General features: G+C 37.8%; 1 protein-coding gene across 5 annotated transcripts in view; it reads left to right on the forward strand.

Annotated features, from left to right (window-relative positions):
• ptbp3 (polypyrimidine tract binding protein 3) overlaps positions 1-26,474 on the forward strand; it is a 132,934-nt gene that overhangs the window by 78,538 nt on the left and 27,922 nt on the right. For 4 of the 5 annotated variants that reach the window (XM_039759514.1, XM_039759513.1, XM_039759516.1 and 1 more), the window contains 3 exons: positions 12,690-12,859; positions 21,092-21,238; positions 21,405-21,572. In XM_039759514.1, coding sequence (XP_039615448.1) covers positions 12,690-12,859; positions 21,092-21,238; positions 21,405-21,572 — 485 coding nt within the window. The remainder of the gene's footprint in view (positions 1-12,689; positions 12,860-21,091; positions 21,239-21,404; positions 21,573-26,474) is intronic. The other variant, XM_039759518.1, reaches the window with a different exon arrangement.

Raw genomic sequence — 26,474 nt, forward strand, 5'->3', positions numbered from 1 at the left:
GGTATATTTATTTTTAATACAAATATTCCAGTCTGACTTTTTGGCTGACTAGACAGATGTAGTGTTTTCATTGCCATTTTAAAATAATTAATCTACTCCCTAGTGATGAAGCACTCAGAATGTGTGTCTTGATATTAGTTAAGTACTTGGGTCATTTCCAGATTATACACATATGTCAGTATTTTAGCTCACTTTGTTTTCCAAGTTGTCACAAGTGGCTGTTTTGTTTTGTTCTGTTGTTGAGAAGACCTGCCTGTTTTGGTTGCTCCCAGTGCTAGCTGGCATGGTCTCCAGTTTCACCGCTGCCTTGGGTGGGATGATTTAGGTTTGGATTGTGAATGGATGGGTAGTTACAATAGCTTGCTTTTTTGCTCTTATTTGAAAACTATAGCTCTATCAAATTGGAGCCAGGATATCTTTATTGTGCTCAAGAAGTATTTTTTCTGTGTAATTGCTTAGGCATTCTAGTATGATTCTTTAAACTATGCCAGTAGATTATAGAAAAAGTGTGCTTTGTCAATAAACAGTCTGGTGCATACAGCTTTTGTAACCCTATTTGCACAGGTTTGTTTGTGCAGCTTAACTTTGACTGAATATGGTCAGCCCTTTCTGAATGAGTTCAAGAGATGACACAGTAATTCATATTTACATCACTGTACAATTCTAAAAGGAACTGTTTACTTAAAACTTTTTTTTTTTACTTTCTTCTCTTGCCATCACTTTAGCATTCTACAGTACACTGTTTTAGTATTATACCCATATTAGTATTGCAAAATGGGTAACGCACACATTTTTGTTGCCATATTGAGAGTAGAAAATTAAAGCCAAGAGGAGATGTATGTAGCTGAGCTTATCTGTATTTCGAGTACTGTATAATAATGATTAGATACATATAGTGTGTTGAATTTATGAGGTGTCCCCGCCAGGATTTTATATTCAGTGATTATAACTACACTGAAGGCTACTTCAGCTCAACAATATTTGGATCATTTTCTAAGACAAACGTTTTTTCTTGCAGTGCCTCAACACTTTTAGTTACTTTGTTTACTTGACCATTCCAGAACTTCTTCAACTGTTGATGTAGACATATGACTTGTGATCGTTGTCTGTCTCTTTGACCCAATTACATTTCAGCTTCAGGTAATAAACAGATGGTCTGATATTCTTCAGTAGAAAAGCCTAGTAGAAACATAATTTATGTTCAGTGATCACAAGATGTCTAAGACTTGAAGGAACAAAATATCTTCAAAACAAAAACGCAGCCAATACTAGGTGTTGTGTTTGGTTTTCACCAAGTACAGCAGGAGGGATACAGTCTAAAATGCATCAGAACTTTTGTCCCTTTATGATGATAGTTTTCTGCATTATTACATTTGTACATATTTTTGAATTTTGGAGTCACAGACTCTTAAATTACAGTCAGTGAGAGAGGCTTGCAGATAAACATGTCATAATCTTGAAGAATGAGTTTCTCACTTGTTGGATTCTGTGTTTATTGAAGGCCATTTTTATTCATATTTTAGAAGTATGTTAAGTTTGATATGACTTTGTTAGGATTTTTTTGTATTAGGCAGAGCTGTTGGCCAAGCTATTTTTTTGCTATTGTTACTTATTCTTCTGCCAAGGGGATGCCCTACAATAAGCCATGCTATGGATGTTAATACTTTTTGTGTACCAGTGGGTCTGAACTTTTATGGCCTTAGTACCCACCTTTACCTATTAACGTTCATTGATGACTTCATCAGGCTTCCCACATGCAAATAGAAGAGTGGATGGAGGTTTTTTGTTGTTCCTCTTGGGAGAAGAAATATGATCACAATCATAATGAAATAAATTATAAAATGAAACAAGCATGATTAAGTAAGAGAAATTACATCAAAGAATGCTGTCGATTTGAGCTTGTCAGTTTTTTGCTTGTGACCCAACACTGGTGACCTATGACGCACCTTTTCTTTAAGAAACACTAGTGTAATGAATGTAGGGTGTATGCAGATGCACAAAGTCACTGGTTAGTATCCTTCATCAAGATCACATTTTTATTAAGTATGCTCGCCCTGTAGAAATTCAGTCTTTTGATCAAACAGTCAGAATGTACGGTGGAATTTTCCATATTTCTGCAAAAATATGACTTAAAACGTCACCCGATTTTCTAATGAGATAAAAATATCATACTCGATAATTTATTTATTGAGGAAATTCACTCAGTATTTCATATCTGGGAGTGGCAAAATTATGTGATCCTAGCAGGTAGTTTAACGGTAAGATTAGAGTCGGGTGTTGTCAATCAGTGTGATGACAATCACGTGTGAATGGGCACCCTGTTTATACTAAAGAATAGGGTTCTGTCTAGGGTTTCATCTTCAGACACGTTTGTGCAGTATCAGTGTATCATGCCACAGACAAAGGACATTTAACTGGACCTCAGAAAAAGAATTGTTGATGTTCATTGTGCTTTGAAAGGCTACAAAACCAAAGTTTGGACTGCACCAATCCACAGTTACAGATTGTGTACAAATGGAGGAAGCTTAAGACTATCGTTACTCTCCCCAGGAGTGGTCGAGCAACAAAGATCGCTCCAAGGGCAAGGTGTGTGATTGTCCGCAAGGTCACAAAAAAAACATGGGTAACTTCTAAGCAACTAAAAGCCTCTTTCTCATTGGTTAATGTTCATGAGTTCACCATCAGGAGAACACTGAAAAACAGTGATGGGTTGGAAGGAGAAAACCACTTCTTTCCAGAAAAGAAAAAAACATTGCTTCCGGTCTACAGTTTGTTAAAGAGCATGTGAACAAGCCTGAAATATTTTGGAGTAATGTTTTATGGACAGATGAGACCAAAATAGAACTTTTTGGTTCAAATAAGAAGAGTTATGTTTGGAGGAAGAAAAACGTTGCATTCCAGCATGAGAACCTCATTCCCTCTGTGAAACATGGTGGCGGTACTATCATGCTTTGGGCCTGTTTTGCTGCATCTGGGCCAGGGCAGCTTGCCATTGTAAATGGGAAAATGAATTGTGAATTATACCAGCAAATTCTAAAAGAAAATGTCAGGACCTCTGTCTGTAGACTACATCTCAAGAGAAACTGGATCATGCAAAGACAGTGACCCTAAACACAAAAGTCATTCAATGAAAGAGTGACTGAAGGAAATTAAAATAAAGGTTTTGAAATGGTCAAGTCAAAGTCCTGAACTTAACCCAATGCAAATGTTGCGGGTGGACCTGAAGCATGCAGTTTATTTGAAATAACCCAGCAACATCCCTAAGTTGAGGCAATTCTATATGGAGGAATGGGCTATAATTCCTCCAAGCCGATGTACAGGACTGATCAAGACCTACTGGAAATGTTTAGTTGCAGTTGTTGCTGCAAAAGGGAATCACACCATGTACTAAAAGCAAAGGTTCAACATACATTTGCCACTCACAGATTTGTGACATTGGATCATTTTCCTCAGTAAATAAATGGTTAAGTATGATATTTTTGTCTCATTTATTCAATTGTGTTCTCTTCACCTACTTTTAGGACAAGTGTGTAAATCTGACAACATTCTAAGTCTCATTTATGAAGGAATATGGATCACCACTGTATTTGTTTGGCTATGGAGTCGGAAAGGAGCATGACATTGTCGGGCAGTGTTTACATTAGTGTATTCAAAAGTTCTTGCACAGTAGCTGGTGTCAGATCATCAACTTATAACAGCTTTTTACCATTCACAAAGATGTTTGATATGATTTGTTTTTTTCAGGAGAGGCCACTGTTTTGGGGTGAATTTACTATTACAAACATGATTGATCATATACAGTAGCTTGTTGTTATGTTTGTGTTGTTCGTCTGCTCCTTGAACACTTCAGGACCTTCTAGCATTCTGTCATGGTTCATTGTATGATAAAGGTCCATTTGCAGACACACTGTCCACGAAGTTTACATATCTCATTGCATTCAGATTACCTCTAGTCATACCAAAGACTCAACAAACGCTATTAAGCATGCCCGGCACCTCTGCATCTGCACCATCAGTCTACATTTTTATTCTCCAAACTCTTCAGAGCTTCCTTATATTATGATTCACTCATCAGTGTCATTTAGCAGGAAGTATAATTTATTAGACCAGGCATCAATTTTTCCACTGTCAGAAGTGTTAACGATTGTTGTTCCTTTCCATACTCTACTGCCTGATCTTATTTTTTGCTGGCAGGAGCTGAACTTGTTTGGGTGATTACCTGCTGCATGCCAGCGCTGATACGATGTAGTGTTGTATGCATTCAGTTATGCCTCTGTTAACACTATTTTACATGACTCTGTACAAGTTTTTGAGCCTTCTTAACGATGTTCTATTTTCAACCACATAATGTTCATCAATTGGATATTTTTTGGCTTGTTCCCCACTCTCAGTATACACGTTAGCATTATGCATGAAAACCCCACCAGGACTGCTGTTCCTGATACACTCATGCAAATGCGTTTAATATCTACAATGTTCGTTTTAGATAGTAATGGTACTGTCACTGACTGAGCAGTAAATTGCATGGGAACGACACCTAACATTGTGGCGACTCTGTTTAACAGTGTACAAAAAATTAATTTGTGCTAACTTGCCCAAAGGCAATTTTAGCCTGACCAGCCATTTACAGTTAAGTGAAATTGTTGGAGAATTTGGTCCTAGAGCAGTGTTTGTCAACCTTTTTGCCCACTTTTTCCCCATGAAAGTATCGTCGCCAAACAGAGCAGTTAGAGCTCAAGGGGTTATGGATTGACCACGATGGTTGGACACACTAATTTTTTAAAGAATACCAACTCTGCGACCCAAAAGTGGCTGCCTGAGACCCAAAAGTTGGTCATGACCCAGTGCTTTAGAAACACTGTCAGAGGATTTAGGCTAGTGGTAACAAAAGTGTCCTGGTTGGTAATCATTAGTGAGGCAGAGGCAGTACAGAAAACTCATAATTTCTAGATTGGGTTATTTATATTTTTGAGTGGTCAGCTTGTACCATATCTTCATTAGTGACGAATAGCAACTGTTGTAAATATTTTATTTTTTACCCCTGAAGTCAATTGTGTTGTTATTTTCTGATGTTTGTCTCTTTATAATTAGAATTTATTGCATTATTTTATGACATTAAACCACCATTTTGTGTTTATGCAATCTTGCAGGACTTTGTTACCGAGAATGTCCGCACAAATTGTCTTCATTACCAGGACTATCTAAGGGGGGGGCACATGTACCAGTATCTGAGTATCTGGATATAATTCTAAAATCAAAGTAGTGATTCATGGTAGAAAATTAGGAAAAGTTTCTAAAGGCTTTGCTTTAGTAATCTCTGATTTTTGGTGAATGTTTCATGCTTTAACAAAAGTGCCTGATTTTTTTTCACAACCCTTTGTTTTCCCATTTTCTCCATTTCCTGCTCCAAATTCATTTTCTCCTGAGCTAGTTAATCTTGTTCATAACAATGATAAGGAGGAAATCCTTAAAGACTATCACAGTGGAACCTCTAGTACATTCAGTTATTTCATTTGTAAAACATGTAAAGGCTCAGGGAGCCTCAGTTTATATATAAGAGCCTACTTAGTGAAGCATACACAGGGTAAATCGGTGTAAATCTCAGTTTTTGACAGCAAGATAAAATGTCAGAGAGTGTTTTCTTTTAAATGATACATTTTGTTTGTACAGAAATTCCCATATTTGTGAAGGCCTACATTTTCAAATGTCATCTTCATTAAATTGTCTCATTAAGCAGCAGTTTATAAGTCATATGTTTTTCATGCTTTACAGATGCACTGTTAGCAAAAAGTAAGCTTAATGCAGAAAAAAGGACATACATGACAAATGTATTTATGTGTCTTTTATTGTTATTACTATCTGTTACTGTTATTACTGTCACTATTCTCAGGAGACAAGCAGGTAAAAAGTTCCTTCTACTGTGTACCTGTTGAATTTGAAGTGCAGACATACTTATTGTATATGAACCTGATACACTTACTAAGATTAGATATGTCTCGGTCAGCACTCTGTGGTACCCGAAGGGCTTTTTAGTGCAGCTTCGAGAGTTCGAGCTGTCAGAAGAAATGGAGTGATCTGTGGCAGAGCCAAGATATTATTGTTTAAAAAAAAAAAAAAATACTTGCTTCTTACATTTCAAAAGCTTATTTAGCTGATTTTTTCAGTTGCCAAGAATAAGTGACACTTTTTTTAAATTACAATTTGTTAAATGAGTTTGTATCTGTTATTCAGTTAATATTCTAAACATTGACAGTAATTATTAATTTAATACATTTATTTATTTCCCCAATGACATACAACATTTGAGATACAACTGGTTACATTTTTTTTTCTTTTTCTAATTGGAGTATAGGCAGGTTAAGTTACTTGCTCAGGGTCACACAGTGTCAGTGGAAAGCTTTAACCACTGTGCCACACTGCATAAATACAAGAAAAATAGTATTTTTTTTTTTTCAAAAACGCTGTATACTTTATTCACTATGGTGTTATTAAATAAACTTGTATTGTTCTTTTGTATTTGCCGTAGAAAACAGCATCATTCTTCTCATCCTAAAACAAGTCCTCGCATCAGTACTCGATATTGGCAGGCAGTATTCATTAAGTACTTTTTACCAATGCACCCTGAGTGGGTAGGTTAATTCTCACCTATAAACTAGCCCATTATGAGCTAGTGGTGGTATGTACGTGAGTGTGCCCAAATGAGCCGATGTCCTGCAGAGAGAGAACTAGTTGTTGCAAAAATAGATGGCAGTTATCTGTATTATTGAACTACATAAGCAGATTAGAACATGGATGGATAAATGGTCTTTACTTGGTGTAATAATATACTGTACAGTGGAACCTTGAGATACGAGTTTAATTCATTCCAGCAATGAGCTTGTATAGCGAATTTCTCGTATCTAGAACAAACTTCCCCATTGAAAATAATGGAAATCCAGTTATTCCGTTCCGCACCCCCAAAAATATCAACATAAAAATCAATTTTCCTAACAAATAACACTGATAAATAATATATACAAGTGGAACCTCGGTTTGCAACTAACTTGGTTTACAAGTGTTTTGCAAGATGAGCTAAATTTTTTAATTAATTTTGACTTGATAAAACGAGCGATGTCTTGCAATACAAGTAGTATGGATACTCTTTGTTTACTCAGCGTCATGTGAACATAACTGATACTCTCTCGCTCGCGCACGCGTCTCTCTCTCTCTCTCCTTATCTCTCTCGCTTGCTCGCGGGCGCCTCTCTCTCCTTATCTCTCTTGCTCGCTCGCGCACGTCTCTCTCTCTCTCTGCTTATCTCTCGCATGTGCACGCATCTCTCTCTCTCTCCCTCCTTCTCTCTCTCTCTCTCTCTCTCTCCTTGAGGGCAATCGTCTCCTATTCTCCGTCTGCATGTCCACGATATTTTTGGATACGCTTATACAGCGAACTGCTACAGCGAAACAATGAAATCACAAGCGCACAAATGCGTAGATCCTCACGCTACGGGAGAACAAGGAACACTAAGTGAGCTGACGGGCTGGCAGTGTCAGCTTGGGTGAATCCCCGAGTCGAGGCGGATCGGGAAACGCATCACGCATAACCACAGCCTGGCTCGTGGCTCGTTACGCGAGCCAATGCTCGTATTTAGATCCAAATTTTTCGCTCATACTTTCCTCTTATCTTGAATTTCTCGTATACAGAGGTGATCGTATCTAGAGGTTCCACTGTACTATATAAGATGGATGGGCATTGTTTTATTCATAAAGTAGGAAAAAGGAGCATTGATTTCCCTCTCTGGAAGTGTTCATAGGCTGATGAAGTTTATTCACGGTTGACCAGCCTGCAGGATTTGACTGACTATAGAACATTACTGGGGGTTAAAGGTAATAACCGTTTTACAGCTGGAATATGGACCTTGCCTTTTAGTAGTAACAAGGTTAATAAAGTGAATGCAGCAAACTGTAATGAGATTGTGCAATGCATTCTTGGCACATAACCTGTAATGTATGTAATTATTTGATACACCTCTTTATTATTACTTATTCAGTGTATTTTTTCCTCATATCTTACAAATACTGGCTGCCTTACTAAAACTTCAAAACATTCCTGATTTGAAAATAGTAGGAACCACACATTTTACATTCAGATTTTAAACTGGAGGTAATGAGGGTTGTTTGGAAAACACTGTGGGTTGAATCACACTTTAAAATGCTTGTAAGTTGTTTTTAAAATGGCTTTTGTAGTTGAATGTTATTATTTGGAAGTGTCAGTGAGGAGCTGCCATTTACTTAAACTGAAATGGTTTAATAGAAAGGAATTGGATAAACCGCCGGCACTATCAGAATTATTAGATGCTATAAAGTCACTTCAGAGTGGGAAAGCAGCAGGCCCCGGTGGTTACTCTGCCAAATTTTATAAGAAGTTCTCCACTCACCCAGCTCCCCTCCTATTAGCAACATTCAAAGAAGCTAGAGACAATACAATTCTACCTCAGACTTTTCCCCTAGCACAGTCTTTCCTAAACAAAATAAGGATGCATTACAATGTGCATCATATAGACCAATTTTACTTCTAAATAATGATGTTAATATACTCTCCAAAGTCCTAGCTAGAAGGATGGAGAAAGTGCTGCCTTCGGTAATATAACAAGATCAAACTAGATTTATGAAAGGCCGACACTTAGCGTCCAATCTTCGATGCCTGTTTTAATGTAATATATTCACCCGCAAAGTCAAACATCCCAGAGATTTTATTATCCTTGGATGCAGAAAAAACATTTGATATGATTGAATGGAACTACCTTTTCACTACATTGGAGAAATTTGGGTTTGGCCCGAACATTTGTACATGGATCAAACTACTGTATACCAATACAGAAGCTTCAGTCTGTATTAACAACATTAATTCAGACTACTTAAGGATGCCCCTTGTCACCACTACGTTTTGCAATCGAGCATTGAGCCGCTGGCAGTTCACTGTAGAAATGCTAATCTGATAAAGGGGATTATCAGAGAAGGACTTGAAGAGAAAATTTCTCTATATACAGATGATATAGTACTGTATATATCAGACCCTCAAAATACTGTGCCTGCAGTCCTAACAGCACTAACAAAATTTAAAAAGATTTCTGGTCTCAGAATTAATTTGACTAAAAGTGTGCTCTTTCCAGTGAATTCTCTAGCACACAGTATTAGAATGGCCGCCTTCCTTTTTATCATTGCAGTTCAGTTTAAATACCATGGGGTAAGCATCACAAGTAAACATAAAGCTCTTTATCAACAAAATTTCACTGTCTGTATGGAAAAAATTAAGCAAGACTTGCATAGATGGTCAACCCTTCACCTCACTTTAGCTGGAAGAATTAACATTATTAAGATGAATATCCTCCCTAAGCTTCTCTTTTTATTTCAAAACATCCCAAGATACAGCAGTAAATTGTTTTTTAAGAAATTAGATTCAACCATAACCACATTTATTTGGAATTCAAAACATTCACGTATCCAAAGAGCGACCCTACAAAGGCCAACGGCAGAAGGTGGCATGGCTCTACCTAACTTTTAATTTTACTACTGTGCAGGAAACATACAAACTATAAAAACCTGGACACAAACAGATGAACATATACAGGTTTGGTCTGCAATAGAAATAAAATCCTGCAGTACTTCTTTATATTCCTTGCTTTGCGCCCCATTAAATGCAAGTTATCGCCAATATACTAACAACCCAATTGTGCTTCACTCACTCAGAATATGGAACCAATGTAGGAAGCATCTTTTAGATAGAGAATCTTTTGTCGGTGGCACCTCTGCATGAGAACCACCTTTTTCAGCCCTCGCAAACATATGCAGTTTTTAGTGTCTGGAAAACATTTGGGATTAATTCACTTAGTGATCTGTACATAGACAGCGTCTTTGCATTGTATGAAAAATTACATTCTAAATTTAACTTTCCAGCAACACATTTCTTTCACTATCTTCAAGTTAGAAACGTTGTTAAACAGAACCTACCCAATTCTCCTCACCTCCCACCTCCCTCTATTCTGGAAAAAATATTGATCAGTTTCAAGGACTTAGACAGCATCTCTGCAGTTTATTAAACCATTTTACAGTCCCTCCCTTTCAAAGATCCAAGAGGACAGTGGGAAAAGGATCTCTCACTCAACATCTCAGAAAAGGAGTGGAAGGTAACCATGCAGAGAATTCACTCAAGCTCCATATGCGCAAAGCATACAATTATTCATCCATCCATCCATCCATTTTCTAACCCGCTGAATCCGAATACAGGGTCACGGGGGTCTGCTGGAGCCAATCCCAGCCAACACAGGGCACAAGGCAGGAACCAATCCTGGGCAGGGTGCCAACCCACCGCAGGACACACACAAACACACCCACACACCAAGCACACACTAGGGCCAATTTAGAATCGCCAATCCACCTAACCTGCATGTCTTTGGATTGTGGGAGGAAACCGGAGCACCCGGAGGAAACCCACGAGACACGGGAGAACATGCAAACTCCACGCAGGGAGGACCCGGGAAGCGAACCCGGGTCTCCTAACTGCGAGGCAGCAGCACTACCACTGCGCCACCGTGCCGCCCATTACAATTATTCAACTCACCATTATATATCAAGCGCATCTGTCTTGCTTAAAATTGTCCAATATGTTTCCAGGGCAAGATCCAACCTGTGAACGCTGCAGTCAAGTTCCAGCCTCACTGGGTCACATGTTTTAGGCCTGAACCAAATTAACATCATTCTGGACCAAAATTTTTAAATGCCTTTCAGACAGCCTTGGTGTCACAATCCCTCCTAACCCACTAACAGCTGTGTTTGGTGGTCTCCCAGATGGGCTTAAAGTGGAGAAGGACAAACAAACTGTGATCACCTTTACTACACTATTGGGACATAGACTTATCTTGCTAAACTAGAAGAATCCTAACTCTCCTCTTTTAAGTCAGTGGGTAACTGATGTTATATATTATTTGAAATTGGAAAAAATAAAGTTCTCACTTAGAGGATCTGTGCAGAAATTTTTGAAAACCTGGCAGGATCTAATCAATAACATTCTAGAATAAGCTTTTAAAGCCCCGAGGAAGCAGATTCTCTCGCCATTTTCTTTTTCTTCTCCATTTATCTATATTAACTTATTAATTTATCTATTTACTTATTTTTACTAGGTTTAAGTTTTATTCTGCTACCCATGCTCTCATTCTCAGGGGTTGGGGCTGATTTGTTTTCAATCCTATTCTTGTAAAATTGATCTATTTGTATGGAATGTTGTGTGATTTCAATAAAATTATTATTAAAAAAAAGGAAATTAAAAACGCCAAGATATCCCTACCCTTCTGGTATGCAATTAAATGTATTTGTTTGGAATAATTTTAAGTCAATTATCTTATACATCCAAGTTAAATTATCTAGAGGATCCTCAAACCTGAACCCAAGATGCAACTATACTACCCCGTTTGAAGGGTATCTTTGTAGGATGTAACACAGAATATGTGTATGTGTAGTGCAGAATGGCAAGCAGGCAATACCCGGACATGAAATGGGAGAAAAAAGTCAAGAACAGGCTGCTGCACATGGATCATAGAGGATTTTTATTATTTCATTAACAATTGCAAAATTTCCTGTCTAATTATGTAATTTTCCATTATTTTTTGTTTTTAAGAACTTAACATAGAGAAGAATAAAAAATCATGTTTGCAATTAAAGTTGAAAGGAGGATAATTTCTTGAAAATAATGAGGAAGAATGCTAGTTTTTGAGGTACTTCTCAAATTCCACTTGTTCAAGGATGCTTTGTAAAATAATTTATTATCTTGAAACCATCTAATTTTGAATTGAAAACTGCTAAGTGGAACTAACTAATTTAAACCCAAAGTCCATGCAGTAGAGGATATGCGTTCACCTCATAATGCCACCATATCAAAGTGCCAACCTTGTTATGGTGGACTTGCAAAGCTTTACTTCAATCAGAGCAAAAAACAAAATTGAAGTAAATTGCCAAAATCACACAATCTTTTTGTTTTCATTATCATCTACAAAGAAATGTCACTGGAAAAAGTGACAGTTAAAGTTTGGAAGCATCTGCATTGTATGATTTAGTAAGGAGCTTAAAGTGTTTTCAGGAATAATAGTTCAACTTGTCATCCATGAATAGACACAAATGAGAAACTTTTGAAGAACAAACAGTTAACCAAAAGGTAGAAAGACAGTTGTTCTTATAGAATGAAAATTCAGCAACAAAGAACTCTTACAAATATTATTTATGTATTTTTTTAAAAGCACTAGAAGTGCAGTAGAGAATTATTCTTTGATTTTTGTTTTTGCTTCAGTAGAAAAATAAAGTGACTTTAGTTCTGTGTAATGTCATCTTGTATTTTCCCCTGCCCATTTTCCCAATTAGCTTTCTGAGTTTCTTAGGCATTTTGCATCCTCTGTCTGCACTTGGGCCAGGCCTTTTCAGGTTCTGATGCAAATCCTGGACAAGAAGCTATGCTTTTGTCACTTGTAGCTGCTGATCTGTCTTGCTGTAGAGATGACACTCTGTCTGACGCATGCTACCTTGTAGTCTGTTAGTTTGAAGACTGGTTACAATTATATATCTCTTATCTTTCTTACTGTCTCTCTCTCTCTCTTTCTCTCATGCTTTCTCTCTCTCTCTCTCTCTCTCTCTCTCTCTCTTTCTTTCTCGCTCCTTCCCCAGCTAATGGCAATGACAGCAAGAAATTTAAAGGAGACCGATCTCCCTGCATTCCCTCTCGCGTTCTTCACATCCGCAAGATTCCTATTGAAGTCTCAGAAGCAGAAGTCATTTCACTAGGCCTCCCTTTTGGAAAAGTCACCAACCTCTTGATGCTAAAAGGGAAAAATCAAGTACGTAACCATTTGTGGCTCCTTTTCATTCATTATCCAGTTTACCCTTACAGTAATGAAACATTTCATTATTTTTTCTTATTGATTTAATCATTGCTTTTTGTACAATTGGCTTCATGAATGATGATGTTCAAATTATTAATGGTTCAAATGGCTAACTAAACAAAGCCAGAAAGATGATTATGCTGTAAAGAGGGCTGTTACTTGATGGCAATTTACAAGCAAGGGCTGAGTACATTAATTTTTTAATTATTTGTTAGGTACTTATTGTCATAGATTGATAGCTGATTTAAATTGGAGGACTTGTCCTTTTTATCATGTAGAAGGGCCTTTCTATATGACAGAGGTGGAATTTTTTTATTATCTGTTATGTAACCTTAAGTTCCAGAGCAGAATTGACAGATAGACTTAGGCTAGTGTAGTTCAGGAGTGAAAGGCAGAAGTGACAGTGCACACTAATCATAATTCTTTCAGCATTTTAAAGAAAAGCAAAACTTCACCCTGCTTTGCTGGTGGTAATAAACTGTAAGTCAGATAACATCTTAACTTGGATTTAGATGCCTGCCAGAAATTTTGAAGTTTACGACCGTGAACAAGACACCACCTCAGAAAAGAGGGAAGAATTGAAAAAGGAAAGCATTAAGGATCAACATCAGTAGAGCAATGCAAATCCCCATCCAGCCATCTCCCAATTAAATGCTCAGCAGTTTGTCATTTCTCAGATGATCCATTTGATCCATGCTTTTGAAAGCTCGTGTAAAATAAAATTAAAGAAAGATGATTTCCAGACATTTACGGAAAGCAGGTCAGGAGATTTGAAGAGAGAGGATAAGATTAGTTTTGCAGACGTGGTACCCACACAGAATAACCTCTGCTGGATAGAAGTTGGAGCAAGAGAAGAGAGCTCCAGCAAAAAACTAATGAGGAAAATAAATAGAGAGAGAGAAGAAGAACAGGAAGCTCAGGATGGAAAATAATGAGGGTAACAATTATATACAGTATAATCTTGTGATTATTATTATTGTAATAAAATTAGTTAATATCCATTTGAACATTATTTTTATCCAGGTGTTGCTCCTATCTTGTGCTCTATGATTGCTGGGATAACTGCCCAGCGACCCTGCTTTGGATAAGCCAGTTAGGAAGATGGACAGATGGATTATTATTCTAATTATTTTGCCTATAGAGGAAAAAAGTATACAAATAAATTCATGGAAGAATGATATTGAGAACATTATTATTATTAGGTGGCACAGTGGTAGCGCTGATGTCTCACTGTGAAGGAAAATTAGAGTCATGTCCTGTGCGTTTCTTGCCTGTAGTTTTCATGTGCTTCCTGGTTTCCTCCTGCAGTTTGAAAACCTGCAGATTAGTTGGATTGACGTTGCTAATGTGGTCCACGTGTGTCCGCTTGTGTTTGCCCTGTGACTGACTGGTGCCCTCTCAGAGGATTGTTTCTGCCTTGCATCTGATGCTTACTGGGATAGGCTTTAGCATTACCACGGCCCTGCTGTAGATAAGCACATTAGGAAGATGGATGGATGGAGGAATGCAATGCATATGACATCTGTTCGGTTCTTGTCACATGATTACATGCTACCTGCAATGCTTGAACTGGAAAAATAACTCCCTTTGGAGTTTGCACGCTAATATAAATATATTATTTTGAGGATTGGGGTGGGGATTTTGATCACCCGTGGGGGTGAGGTGGTGAAAAGGAACCATTTACAGTACCAGCTCACTTAATTCCTGCTCAATTTTTCCCTCTCACTGAAGCACACATGCAAATTATCAATCCAGCAGCAGCTGCCAGTATCTTTGTGAAGAAATCACTTGTGATTGCTTTTTTCAGTTATTCTTGTCTAGTTATCTACAGGATTGAAACAGCAATTCACGTCTGGGCATCATCATTCAATGTCAATAATGAAGCTAGCTAGTGACTTTTTGTGGCCACTTCCTGCCCCTGGATCTGAAAGACTTGCTGAGGAAGAAGATGAACTTTGTGAAGGGAGGCACATAGCAAGTCCTACTCTTACAGCTGTTTGCTTTTTTTCCTTCCTAAAATGGCATGGACATGCTGATTTGCCAAATGTGTATAATCTCAAAACACAGATCAGTGCTTGATAACATATTTGGCTTGAAAGTTTTAAGGCTTTTCTATATAATAGGACACCGGTACCATTCACCACATTTATAAAAACACAGAAGTGGGCTACTTATTATTGTTATTATTTTTTTTCATTTGTAAAAGATGTTTGACTTTTGAAAGCAACTTCATGTGATAAATTAATATATACCTTAATCATGAAGAATAGCTTTGTCTTGAAAAATACCAAATTTATTCTTATAAAATAAAGACTAAATAGAAAAAGCAAAATACAGATGTAGTTTATATTATAACATTTTAAGATATGAACAAGGTTTAATGAATTGTTTGCATATATGTTGGTACCCTTTTAATTAATTGATAAAAAATTATCTTGCTTTCCTTGTAAATGTTTTTCAGCCTGTCATGTAAAATCATCATATTTTTTTTTATCAAATCTTAAATATCTAGTTAAACAATGAGAACATCCATCCAACCCGCTGAATCCGAATAGGGTCACGGGGGTCTGCTGGAGCCAATCCCAGCCAACACAGGGCACAAGGCAGGAACCAATCCTGGGCAGGGTGCCAACCCACCGAAGGACACACACAAACACACCAAGCACACACTAGGGTCAATTCAGAATCACCAATCCACCTAACCTGCATGTCTTTGGATTGTGGGAGGAAACCGGAGCGCCCGGAGGAAACCCACGCAGACACAGGAGAACATGCAAACTCCACGCAGGGAGGACCCGGGAAGCGAACCCGGGTCTCCTAACTGCGAGGCAGCAGCACTACCACTGCGCCACCGTGCCGCCCGACAATGAGAACATGGTAAATAATTTACTTCCTAAAGACTTACTTTGAACTTTTACGCAAATGTGTTCATGTTACAGAATTAAAGTGGCAAGCTTTAATTGCCGCTTTAAATATGAAAGTAAAAAACAAGGGTTCAGTACTTGGTAATTATCTAAAAGAGCCCGAATGGTAGGAGAGAGGAAGTCACACTGCACTAATCAATAGAAACAACATCTAAGAAATCTGTCGACTTTTGTTTCCCACACCAGACAATATCTGGCCTGTGTATGTCTGCTGGAGTGCAATATAACATGTCCACATAGAAGCTATCAACCGTTAAAATTGAAATAGGCCTCATAAATGTTGACATAAACTGTGGTGTGCATACATCTCCTTGACAGTCTAAATGTTTGTTGTGACATCTGCTTGACAGTCTAAGTCTTCAAGTCCTCTAGAGCTATGTTGTCTGTAATCAGAAATGAAACTTTTTGGCTGACATGTGCTGTTATGTCTGAGGATAAGTTAACAGGGCGTGCCACATAACAGCTGCGTACTGCCAGCAAAACGTAGTGCTGTTAATATCAAGGGCTACGTCAGAACCTGAATGGCTTCTCATCACCAAAGAACTGTCCGTCTATCCAGGACCAGGTCTGAACACACAAACAAGTCAACATCAGAGCAGTTGACATTTGGAGTGGCCCAGTTAAAATCCTAATGTAAGCTTACATTGTAGTGTTTTGGCAGAAGTTGAAATGAGCAGTTCTTACCCAAAAAACACATTTTCATAAATGGAACAATAACAGTAAGAATGAGTGGATAGTAGTAATTACTGTTGAAGGAGGAGTCGCCAAACACTAAATCAAGATCCCTGAGTGTTTTATAACTTTCTTTAGTAAATTTCCTTTTTTGTTTTGTATACTTACACTAGTTCACTCAGGGCATCTTTTATGCAATTATAAGTTTTGCATGAGAGTATGCTAACATTCACTGTGAAAAATGAATAAAAAATATCCAGAAACCTAATTTGGAGTGTACTTTTCCAAAGCATTTTACACCTGTGTGATTCTGTGTAACATTCACTCATTCATTCATTCATTCATTTTCCAGATGCACTTGTTCCAGTACAGGGAAATGGAACCTTTTTAACAGCAATGGCTGCAAGGCAAAAAGCAACTCTGCACTGGGAACATGTCCATGTCAACACTGTTCCTTACTTTGGGTCATTTTACTGTCAGCAGTCAAGCTAACTGATCACGTGCAAGAGAAAACGAAGTGCTCAAAACATTCACTGGCATATTTGAGAGTATGGCACTCCACAATGCCCTATTCAGAATTTGAACCCTAAATTATCCACTGTGCCGCAAATTCAAATTACAAAAATCTTTCTTATATTTCACATATAATTCCATCTGTTTCCACCAGTATTGGACTTTAGTCGCTGTGCTTTTTTGTTATATATTCAGTATCATATCAAAGCCTGCAAGACACACTACAAAAAAGGTGTCAGTGCAGTGAACATGCTTTATATTGCACACTATTTTCTGATCATTCAAAGGAGTACTCCATTATGTAATTTGGGTAAATGCCAGCCTGTCATGAGGTTGGGTTTCTTTTCCCAAATAAGCCTTTACCTGTTCTCCATGTAGAAGCCTTTCATGATGGTGTTTGAGCAAAAGGATGGATAGGTGGCTGTCCATCTGCAGCTTTGGAGGTTTCTGTCCAGACTGATCATTTGAAATGTAAAAAGAAATTATGAAACGCATTTTCCCTGATAATATTTATTATAGCTGTAGGTTTCACATTTCTATTTACTTGTTGTTTTTAATCCTTGTTTCCAGAACACATGAATGGTGTCTTGATTAATGGTTGTCCCGTGCACAAGTAACTGTTTTATAGCTTGGGATATATCGCAGCACAACAGGTCCTCTTTTTCATAGCTAACGTCTTCTTCAACTGAGAGCTGTGAACGGAGTATTACCTGTGCTTACTTCATTGTGAGTGTCAACACTGATGAGTTGTAAGCAAGTTCACTGTGGATGCAGTTGCAGCTGGTGGGTGGTCTGCTCTACCCAGGCATGATGTTCTGTCATCTGAAACCACTTTTTCTGTCACACCTTGAGCCGATTGATGTTTCAGTAATTCTTAACCTGTTGTTTTATTTTTGTACATTATGTCTGGGGGAAAAAAAGTTTTGTTCACAGTTTTATACCATTTAGAAAAATCAAACGACTGCCCCTTGAATGAGGTTTTTGTCCTTATTATTTACTTGCAGCTAAAATAAAAACATAGTGCAATGGCAACTTCATTTCTGTCTCTCCACAGTCACTGAAACCAAGATTAATGGCCATCAGAGAGAGATGTTACTATAGATGATTGAGTTGTTTAGTCCTTAAGCCCAAGATCTTGAGGTAGTGGGGATGGGAGTTTCCATTTTTGTAGATGTTGTTAATAAGTTTAGTTTCTCCTCCCTCTACTTTGGTAAAGATGTTTTGATGGCGTCTTCACAGAGTCAGTCAGTCATGAAATGGTGTATTGAATTTTGTTACTTCATAATAGATATTCGATCTAGTGAAGATGACCCCGTTTTTTCAAGATAGGCTTTCCAGTTGTCTTTTGAGTTGTTTTTTTTAAATCCCCAACCAGCCCAGGTATTCTGACCTCTGCTCAGCTGCAAACAGAGGACTTGTCCATTTGTCTAGAAAAATGAGAGAGACCTGTGTTTAGATGCAGTGCTGTAGTCCAGCAAAGTTAGTTTAGTCGTCAATGAGGACACTGAAATTGGCACAGAGATCCTCTCAGTACAGATGATCTTTTGGATACAGTGCTTTTGGAATTTCTCCAGTGTTTTTAAGTGACAATGTAAAATAACCCAGAACAGGAAAATAGTGACACAGACTGCCTCTTAGGCCACAAACGTTTTGTTTCTAATTGATCAGCACAGTTTAAAGAGATGCTGGTCCAGCTGATGCTGTCCTGAACCTCAACCTTGGTGGTTGCCTTTTGAGGGAGTTTTCTGCCAAATTATGGTATATGGTTTGCAAGTTCTCAGATTTTCTCCAAAGTTGACAATGGCACCTTAACATGGAATTTAGATGATAAAAACAGGTCTTTGTGGTGACACACTCTTTTTTTGATCATGTTCTTGAGTGCAAGTCCTCCACCATCAGCATTGAATTTGTCTACAGGGATGCCATTCAGGTCTTAATATTCTTTATGTATTTAATGAGTTTCTTCTCAGGTTGGAGGATCGCCCTGAAATTTGTTTTCTGGATGCTGAGGATTCACTTGGATGGTGTAGGTTTATGTAGCATGTGATCACTTAAGACACATTTTCAGTTTTTGAAAAGAATGTGACTGATCTGGTTTGATTTTTGTCTGTGGACACCTTTAAACACCAAAGAAGTACGTAGACAAATGTTTTCTGCAGACATTTATTAGCTTTTATCTTGCCTTTGGTTTATAATAAACAATATAAATTTACTTGAATTACTTTTAAAGTTTGCTTTTTGTACCTTCAAAATCAAAATGTGAAACACATTAGGGGCTTTATATGAATAAAGATGACATAGTGGGTGAATAATCATTTATCTCTAAAGGGCCTTTTCCGTTAAACGCTTTTCCCGTGTCTGACAGTGAGAATTCCTCAACTTTTCAATCACACTTGAAGCTTTGCCTGGAATTTTAGACGGCCTTCCTCTCTGCTTATTTGACTCCACAAGAGAAGTTTTTTTGCTGTTCCCATAACAGCACTGTGATCGTCCTGTGTTGTCAGTGTATTCCTGTTGTCTCTCATTCTCTGTGCATGCCATGTGTTTACTGAACCTTTTGTAATGTTATTCCCCGTGTGACATAACAACTTTAGCAATAACAGTATGTTCCTTATTCTGTTGCTTTGAATTTTATTCTTGTGTGCAATATAAAGAACTGATAAGCTTGTACGCTATTAATCATCCATGGACAAAATTCCACTTGATTGCAGGGAATTCCCAAACACTCATCTACTTTAGTGTATTGGCATCTTATTTGTGCAAATGCACTCTAATATTCTTTACCTGGCTCCAGGTCCATGCTGGATGCCCTGCACCCTGTTTCGGAGTCTGTTCCTACTTTTGGTTTTTTAACTACATTTGTCACCCATAACTTTCATGAGGTCTTCCTGTCATTACTGCTTTTCTTTTTAAATTGAGCAAGTGTGAGGATGCCGAGGGGCCTAGACAGCTTATCATATAAGCTTAATTTACACTTCTGTTTTTGTTTCTTTTTTTATTTAAAGTGACTGGTTAAACAAGTGGAGTAAGTAAAGAATATATTTATTGGCTTATTAAGTTAGTTCCTTGCTAGGAGCTTTGATGGGTCAAATGACCTTGTACTTTAAAAATGATATTTAGGGTAAGCTGATAAACTGCTGCTATATAATTGAAATTTTTGATGGTATATTGGGATTGGTGGAGGTTGAGTCTTATTTTGCTTTTTTGTTTTTTTTATATTTTTTGTTTGCTTGTTTTATTTATTCAAAGTAAATGATTGTGTCTTTGTTTGATTAGTAGAAAGCTATTGTATTGTTGTACATTTTAGCGATGTATATAGTAAGTATTTGGGCTAGTTTGACTCTCTTGCTGAAGCAGCAGTTACAGAATAACAGTTCAGCTTTTGAGCACTTGAATGAGTTCATATTGCAACAAACAGCTGCCATGTCACACTAATGGTCCCCAAATGTAGACTTGTTCAGGGCAAGTACATAAAATTGTTCTTTTGTTCTTATTTTAGGACTTTTTTTTTATATGCTTGACCGTTACATCTGGATGCCACTGTTGAAATCTTATAGGATTAATACAGGCAGTTTAAGAGATCAATAAAAGACAAGTTAAATAACTAAGTGATTCGTTTTTGGCAGTTATGGGTCTGAAATCTGAAGAATCGTAAGAAAATAGTCTAATTGTCAATATTTCTGTTTCAAGTCACATTCCTTAGCTTTATTTTATATCAAATAAGAAATTCAGTGACTAACAAGCTGATGAGGCATTATCTCATAAGCTAATGAATTTAATTTCTTAAACGAGACTAATGGCAGAGCACTGGGCTATGCATGGTTGAACTACCCATAAGCCACTGCGAACATGTTGTATTGCATCAGCTTCTTCCCATTACAGTTACTGTGTAATTCTGCCTTTACTTTTGGATTTACCATTGTACATTTAAGGAAATGTGGATTAGAAACCTTTGCACAAAATATTTGGTACCTCTAGAGTAACTTTATTTTACATATGCCATTTCATCCTTTGTATTTTTGAATAGAAGTGTGTGTATGCTTTAAGTTATTAAAATGATTTATTCTCTTTTGTTAAGGCTTTTATTGAAATGGCATCCGAAGAAGCTGCAATTACCATGGTAAATTACTACACCACTGCAGCTCCTCACCTTCGTAATCAGCCTGTCTTCATCCAGTACTCAAACCATAGAGAGCTCAAGACGGACAACCTTCCTAATCAGGCTGTAAGTCCAACTAAATGGGCATTTCAGAGCCAAAGTAGCATTCACTGCACTGTAATGTCTTAAAAAAGTCAGCAAAACTCTGTTTACTTCTGTTCTGAAACACACACAAGCAGTGCCTGGCAGAAAAGCTGCGTGTATTGCTCACTTACTTTTTATTTGTTTTCAGCGAGCCCAAGCTGCCCTTCATGCAGTGAATGCTATGCATTCAGGAAACATGAGCTTAACTGGGTCTGCCTCTGGCAGCGAATCCTCCTTGTTACAAGGGCAGAGCCCTGTCTTGCGGATCATTGTGGAGAACCTTTTCTATCCTGTCTCTCTTGAAGTTCTTCATCAGGTAAGATGTTTTAAAAACTGACTCCATATTGTTCAAATTCAAACTTGGAATAAGTTAAATGTCAGTGTAAAGTTGTACAGTAGTTTGATTTGGAAACTTTCCCTAATTAAAATTAGAATGCATACTTCAGCACTTCTTTAGGAGTCCAGGATAAACGTGGCTGACTTTTGTATCAGCATTCTGAGTAAGAAGAGCACACAATGGACAACTTGTTTTGGACATGTATGATGTTGCTATTACAACAAGATGAGTGCAAATAAAATAAGTTAGCCAAACATTTTCTAGTAATTCATAGTGTGGGTATTGTTTATGAGTTTCAATTATAATCTCCCTTGTTTGTTTTTAACACGTAATAAATATATCTTTATATCCGTAGCTCACTTGTGTAATTCGAAATCCTCAGAGATGCCTGGGAGGTGCTGTCTTGTTGCGCCATGATTTTATCCACTGCCTGATTCTGTGGGGTTGTGAAGTTACAAATTATGTTAATCTGCACTGTGGACGTCCCCAAACCTACATGAGAGCTAAACCTTGAAATTATGTACTGCATATTTATTATACCTTTTATATGATTCAGTTTTTATGGTTACGAATTCGAGGCAATAAACAAACTTAACAACCAGTAAAGTTTTAAAAAAAATAGCTGTTACAATAGCAGTTGTTATTGTTTTGAGAATTACTTGATATTACGCAACTAAAATCATTTCTAGTGCAACCCTAGCACTTCGCTTATTTAAAAGTGTGTTGTATGCAATTTTTCATTCAGTGGAAATGATATTACTTTGCAACATCTTTTCTAATTAGTTGTACCAGTGCTCGGAGAGCTAAGAGCAGCTTCTGCCTGCTGTCTTCTTTGGACATAAATAGGAAAAACAAATAATAGTTTCTGTTGATGGTAAAAGACTGCCTGAAAGGTATGGTACCATAAGCTGCATTTGTCTGATTATTAGTTTTTAAGAAGTCAAACAATTTTGTGTTTTCTGCCACCAGAGGATTCCTTCTTCATGAACCTGTATATTGTTTTGCAGCTTGTAGCAGTTGATGGGGTTGCTTTAAACAGAGCGTAATGTGTCGCACATCTGCTGTTTGTTTTCACTATTGCAGAATAATATTAGTGTTAGGCTAAATGACATTGTTTGAGCCATAAATGCAACAATCGCTAGTATTCATTATGTGATTTACAAAACCTTGTCAGCAAAGGATTGATCGCAGATTGCACATTAAATGATCGGATACCCAAAACTATAAGATTCTCTGTGCTCACTGTCAATTAATGTTGGCTTTGCCTTTTCATTTCAGTTAATTGTGAAATATTCATCGAGTTTGCTACAGTCTTGTGAATATTTATGAACCTGCTGCTGAATGTAGTGAAGTATTTCTGTTTTGCTCTTGGCTCTTTTTATTTATCTGTGTGATACACACGTTCCTAATAAAGAATGCTGCACTAATGCATCAGCACCAGAAAAGTAAAGGCATGGTGTAAAAGATAGAATTTGTTAAAATAGTAAAACAGATGGAAGCACCCCTGATGGAAACGTGCAAATTAGGTAGAAATAACCCTGTTATTCATATTCTGTGATAGAGAGCTGTAAGTGAAATAAAGGGGGGTGACTTCAAGAGAATTGGATTGGCTAGCTGATCATAATAAAATAAGGAGTCTGTCTCAGTAGCGTAAGTCGAGTGTACTGATCAGTCCCTGCCCACCACTACTAATGATTGGATAGTTTAATCAGGTTCTCGGATTGGCCTAGAACTGCACAATCACACTTTACTGTGGAGGAAGTAAAAGCTGTACCCAGGTTTCCATAGGCAAACCTGTGGGTGCCTCTATCATAGTTCTGTCCAGGAAAACAGTAGTGTTTTCTCTTCATGTAAGGAGTGAGAAGCTTCTCCAGATGGAGGAGTTCAAATACCCCCGAGTCTTGGTCATGATTGACAGAAAAGACATTCTTAGGGTTTGACCAATGAATCTGTGTGGCAGCATTAGTCTTGCAGGTATTGTACTAGGCTATCTATGTCCAAAATTTTTCAGTTCACCTGTAAGTCTGAATTCGCAGACTTGCTTGTATTTGCATGCTCAATGGAGTCACTGAAAGAATTAGATCACAGGTATAAGTGGCCACAATCCACTTCCTATGCATGTTTAATGGCCTCACGCTCACTGATAGGGTGAGACACCTGGTAGTACTGTCAAGTCATCAGAGTAGAAACATAGCTTATCTGGATCAAGAGGAGGCTCTGGCTGAGCATGTAAGTTGGAAGGCATTCTTAACATCTAACACTGAAGGCGTACAAGGCACACTCCACTAAGAGAAGTCACTGGAATAGACCAGGGATATCCAGAAGAGATCAAATTTGTCAAGAAAATGGGGTGAAAATGATGGTAATGATAATTAAGTTAAGAGAATTTAAAGTTTTTTGAACAAAATGTATTTATTTCTTCTTTTACCAAATAACGTACTGTAGACAACCACACTCTTCTTTTGGAAAAAGCTATAAAAGGTAAACTGTAATCAAACACTTAGACATTTATGCAATCTCTACGAAGTGTGCAATATTTTGGCCCAAACAAACAAAAACATTAATATTCACCTGAAAGAAAGGGTCTCTTTCATAAATCATTATGTGCAAATGCCCCATTAAGTGGTTTCGAACCTCAATTTAATGACTTGCAGGGTCTTGCGCTGTGTGCTCTGTGTACCCAGATAAAAGCTGGCTGTTTTTTTTTTTTCCTTTTTAATTTAAGCCTTGTGGATATTTTTTTTCACATTTCCAAAGAATAATGAAACATGGGAATTCATCATAAAAATCCTAAATTAAAATTGCCCTCCATAGTTCATGAAATTGACTTGGGGAATTTGTTTAGTGCAGTGAGAAAAATCAGTTTGAATCGGGGGAAAAAAAAAAACTGACTGACTGAAAAAATATACCATGTAGACATACAGTGCATCTGGAAAGTATTCACATTGTTATGTTACAGCCTTATTCCAAAATGGATTAAATTAATTTTTTTCCTCAGAATTCTGCACACAACACCCCATAATGACAACGTGAAAAATGTTTACTTGAGATTTTTGCAAATTTATAAAAAATAATAAAATTGAGAAATCACATGTACATAAGTTGACAGCCTTTGCCATGAAGCTCAAAATTGAGCTCAGGTGCATCCTGTTTCCCCTGATCATCCTTGAGATGTTTAATTGGAGTCCACCTGTGGTAAATTCAGTTGATTGGACATAATTTGGAAAGGCACACACCTGTCTATAGAAGGTCCCACAGTTGACAGTTCATGTCAGAGCACAAACCAAGCATGAAGTCAAAGGAATTGTCTGTAGACCTCTGAGACAGGATTGTCTCGAGGCACAAATCTGGGGACGGTTACAGAAAAACTGCTGCTGCTTTGAAGGTCTAAATGAGCACAGTGGCCTCCATCATCCATAAGTGGAAGAAGTTCAAAACCACCAGGACTCTTCCTAGAGCTGGCCAACCATCTAAACTGAGCGATCGGGGAAGAAGGGCCTTAGTCAGGGAGGTGACCAAGAACCCGATGGTCACTCTGTCAGAGCTCCAGAGGTCCTCTGTGGAGAGAGGAGAACCTTCCAGAAGGACAACCATCTCTGCAGAAATCCACCAATCAGGCCTGTATGGTCAAGTGGCCAGACTGAAGCCACTCCTTAGTAAAAGGCATATGGCAGCCCATCTGGAGTTTTCCAAAAGGCACCTGAAGGACTCTCAGACCATGAGAAACAAAATTCTCTGGTCTGATGAGACAAAGATTGAACTCTTTGGTGTGAATGTCAGGCGTCACCTTTGGAGGAAACCAGGCACCGCTCATCACCAGGCCAATACCATCCCTACAGTGAAGCATGGTGGTGGCAGCATCATGCTGTGGGGATGTTTTTCAGCGGCAGGAACTGGGAGACTAGTCAGGATAAAGGGAAAGATAACTGCAGCAATGTACAGAGACATCCTGGATAAAAACCTGCTCCAGCGCGATCTTGACCTCAGACTGGGGCGACGGTTCATCTTTCAGCAGGACAACGACCCTAAGCACACAGCCAAGATATCAAAGGAGTGGCTTCAGGACAACTCTGTGAATGTCCTTGAGTGGCCCAGCCAGAGCCCAGACTTGAATTTGATTGAACATCTCTGGAGAGACCTTAAAATGGCTGTGCACTGACGCTTCCCATCCAACCTGATGGAGCTTGAGAGGTTCTGCAAAGAGGAATGGGCGAAACTGGCCAAGGATAGGTGTGCCAAGCTTGTGGCATCATATTCAAAAAGACTTGAGGCTGTAATTGCTGCCAAAGATGCATCGACAAAGTATTGAGCAAAGGCTGTGAATACTTATGTACATGTGATTTGTCAGTTTTTTTAAATTTTTTAATAAATTTGCAAAAACCTCAAGTAAAATTTTTTCATGTTGTCATTATGGGGTGTTGTGTGTAGAATTCTGAGGAAAAAAATGAATTTAATCCATTTTGGAATAAGGCTGTAACATAACAAAATGTGGAAAAAGTGATGCGCTGTGAATACTTCCCGGATGCACTGTACATGTGTCATTTTCAGTCTATTGAGTGTTGCCGAGTACATAAATGCACACTTTTGTGATTTTATACCTTAACTGCAGTGCATTCAGACAACAAAGAAGAATTTAAAAGATCTTTAATAAAGTCAAGGCTGAATGTCTTGTACCCTTTCCCTCATACTCCTACCAGCTCACAAAGAAAACTTAACATTTTGGGAATTGCACCTTCTGGAATCAAGAATGTGATCAGTTTTTCTGTGTTTTCTCCAAAGAATATGAACAATTTTATTTTTTTAAGAAATGTTTTATCCATTTTTGCATTTTGGATATGGACTGGCAAATTAAACTCTTCCCAGTTATCTCTGCATGTTTTT

Source organism: Polypterus senegalus, chromosome 7 (genome assembly GCF_016835505.1).
Source record: "Polypterus senegalus isolate Bchr_013 chromosome 7, ASM1683550v1, whole genome shotgun sequence".
Classification (NCBI taxonomy): Eukaryota; Metazoa; Chordata; class Cladistia; order Polypteriformes; family Polypteridae; genus Polypterus; species Polypterus senegalus.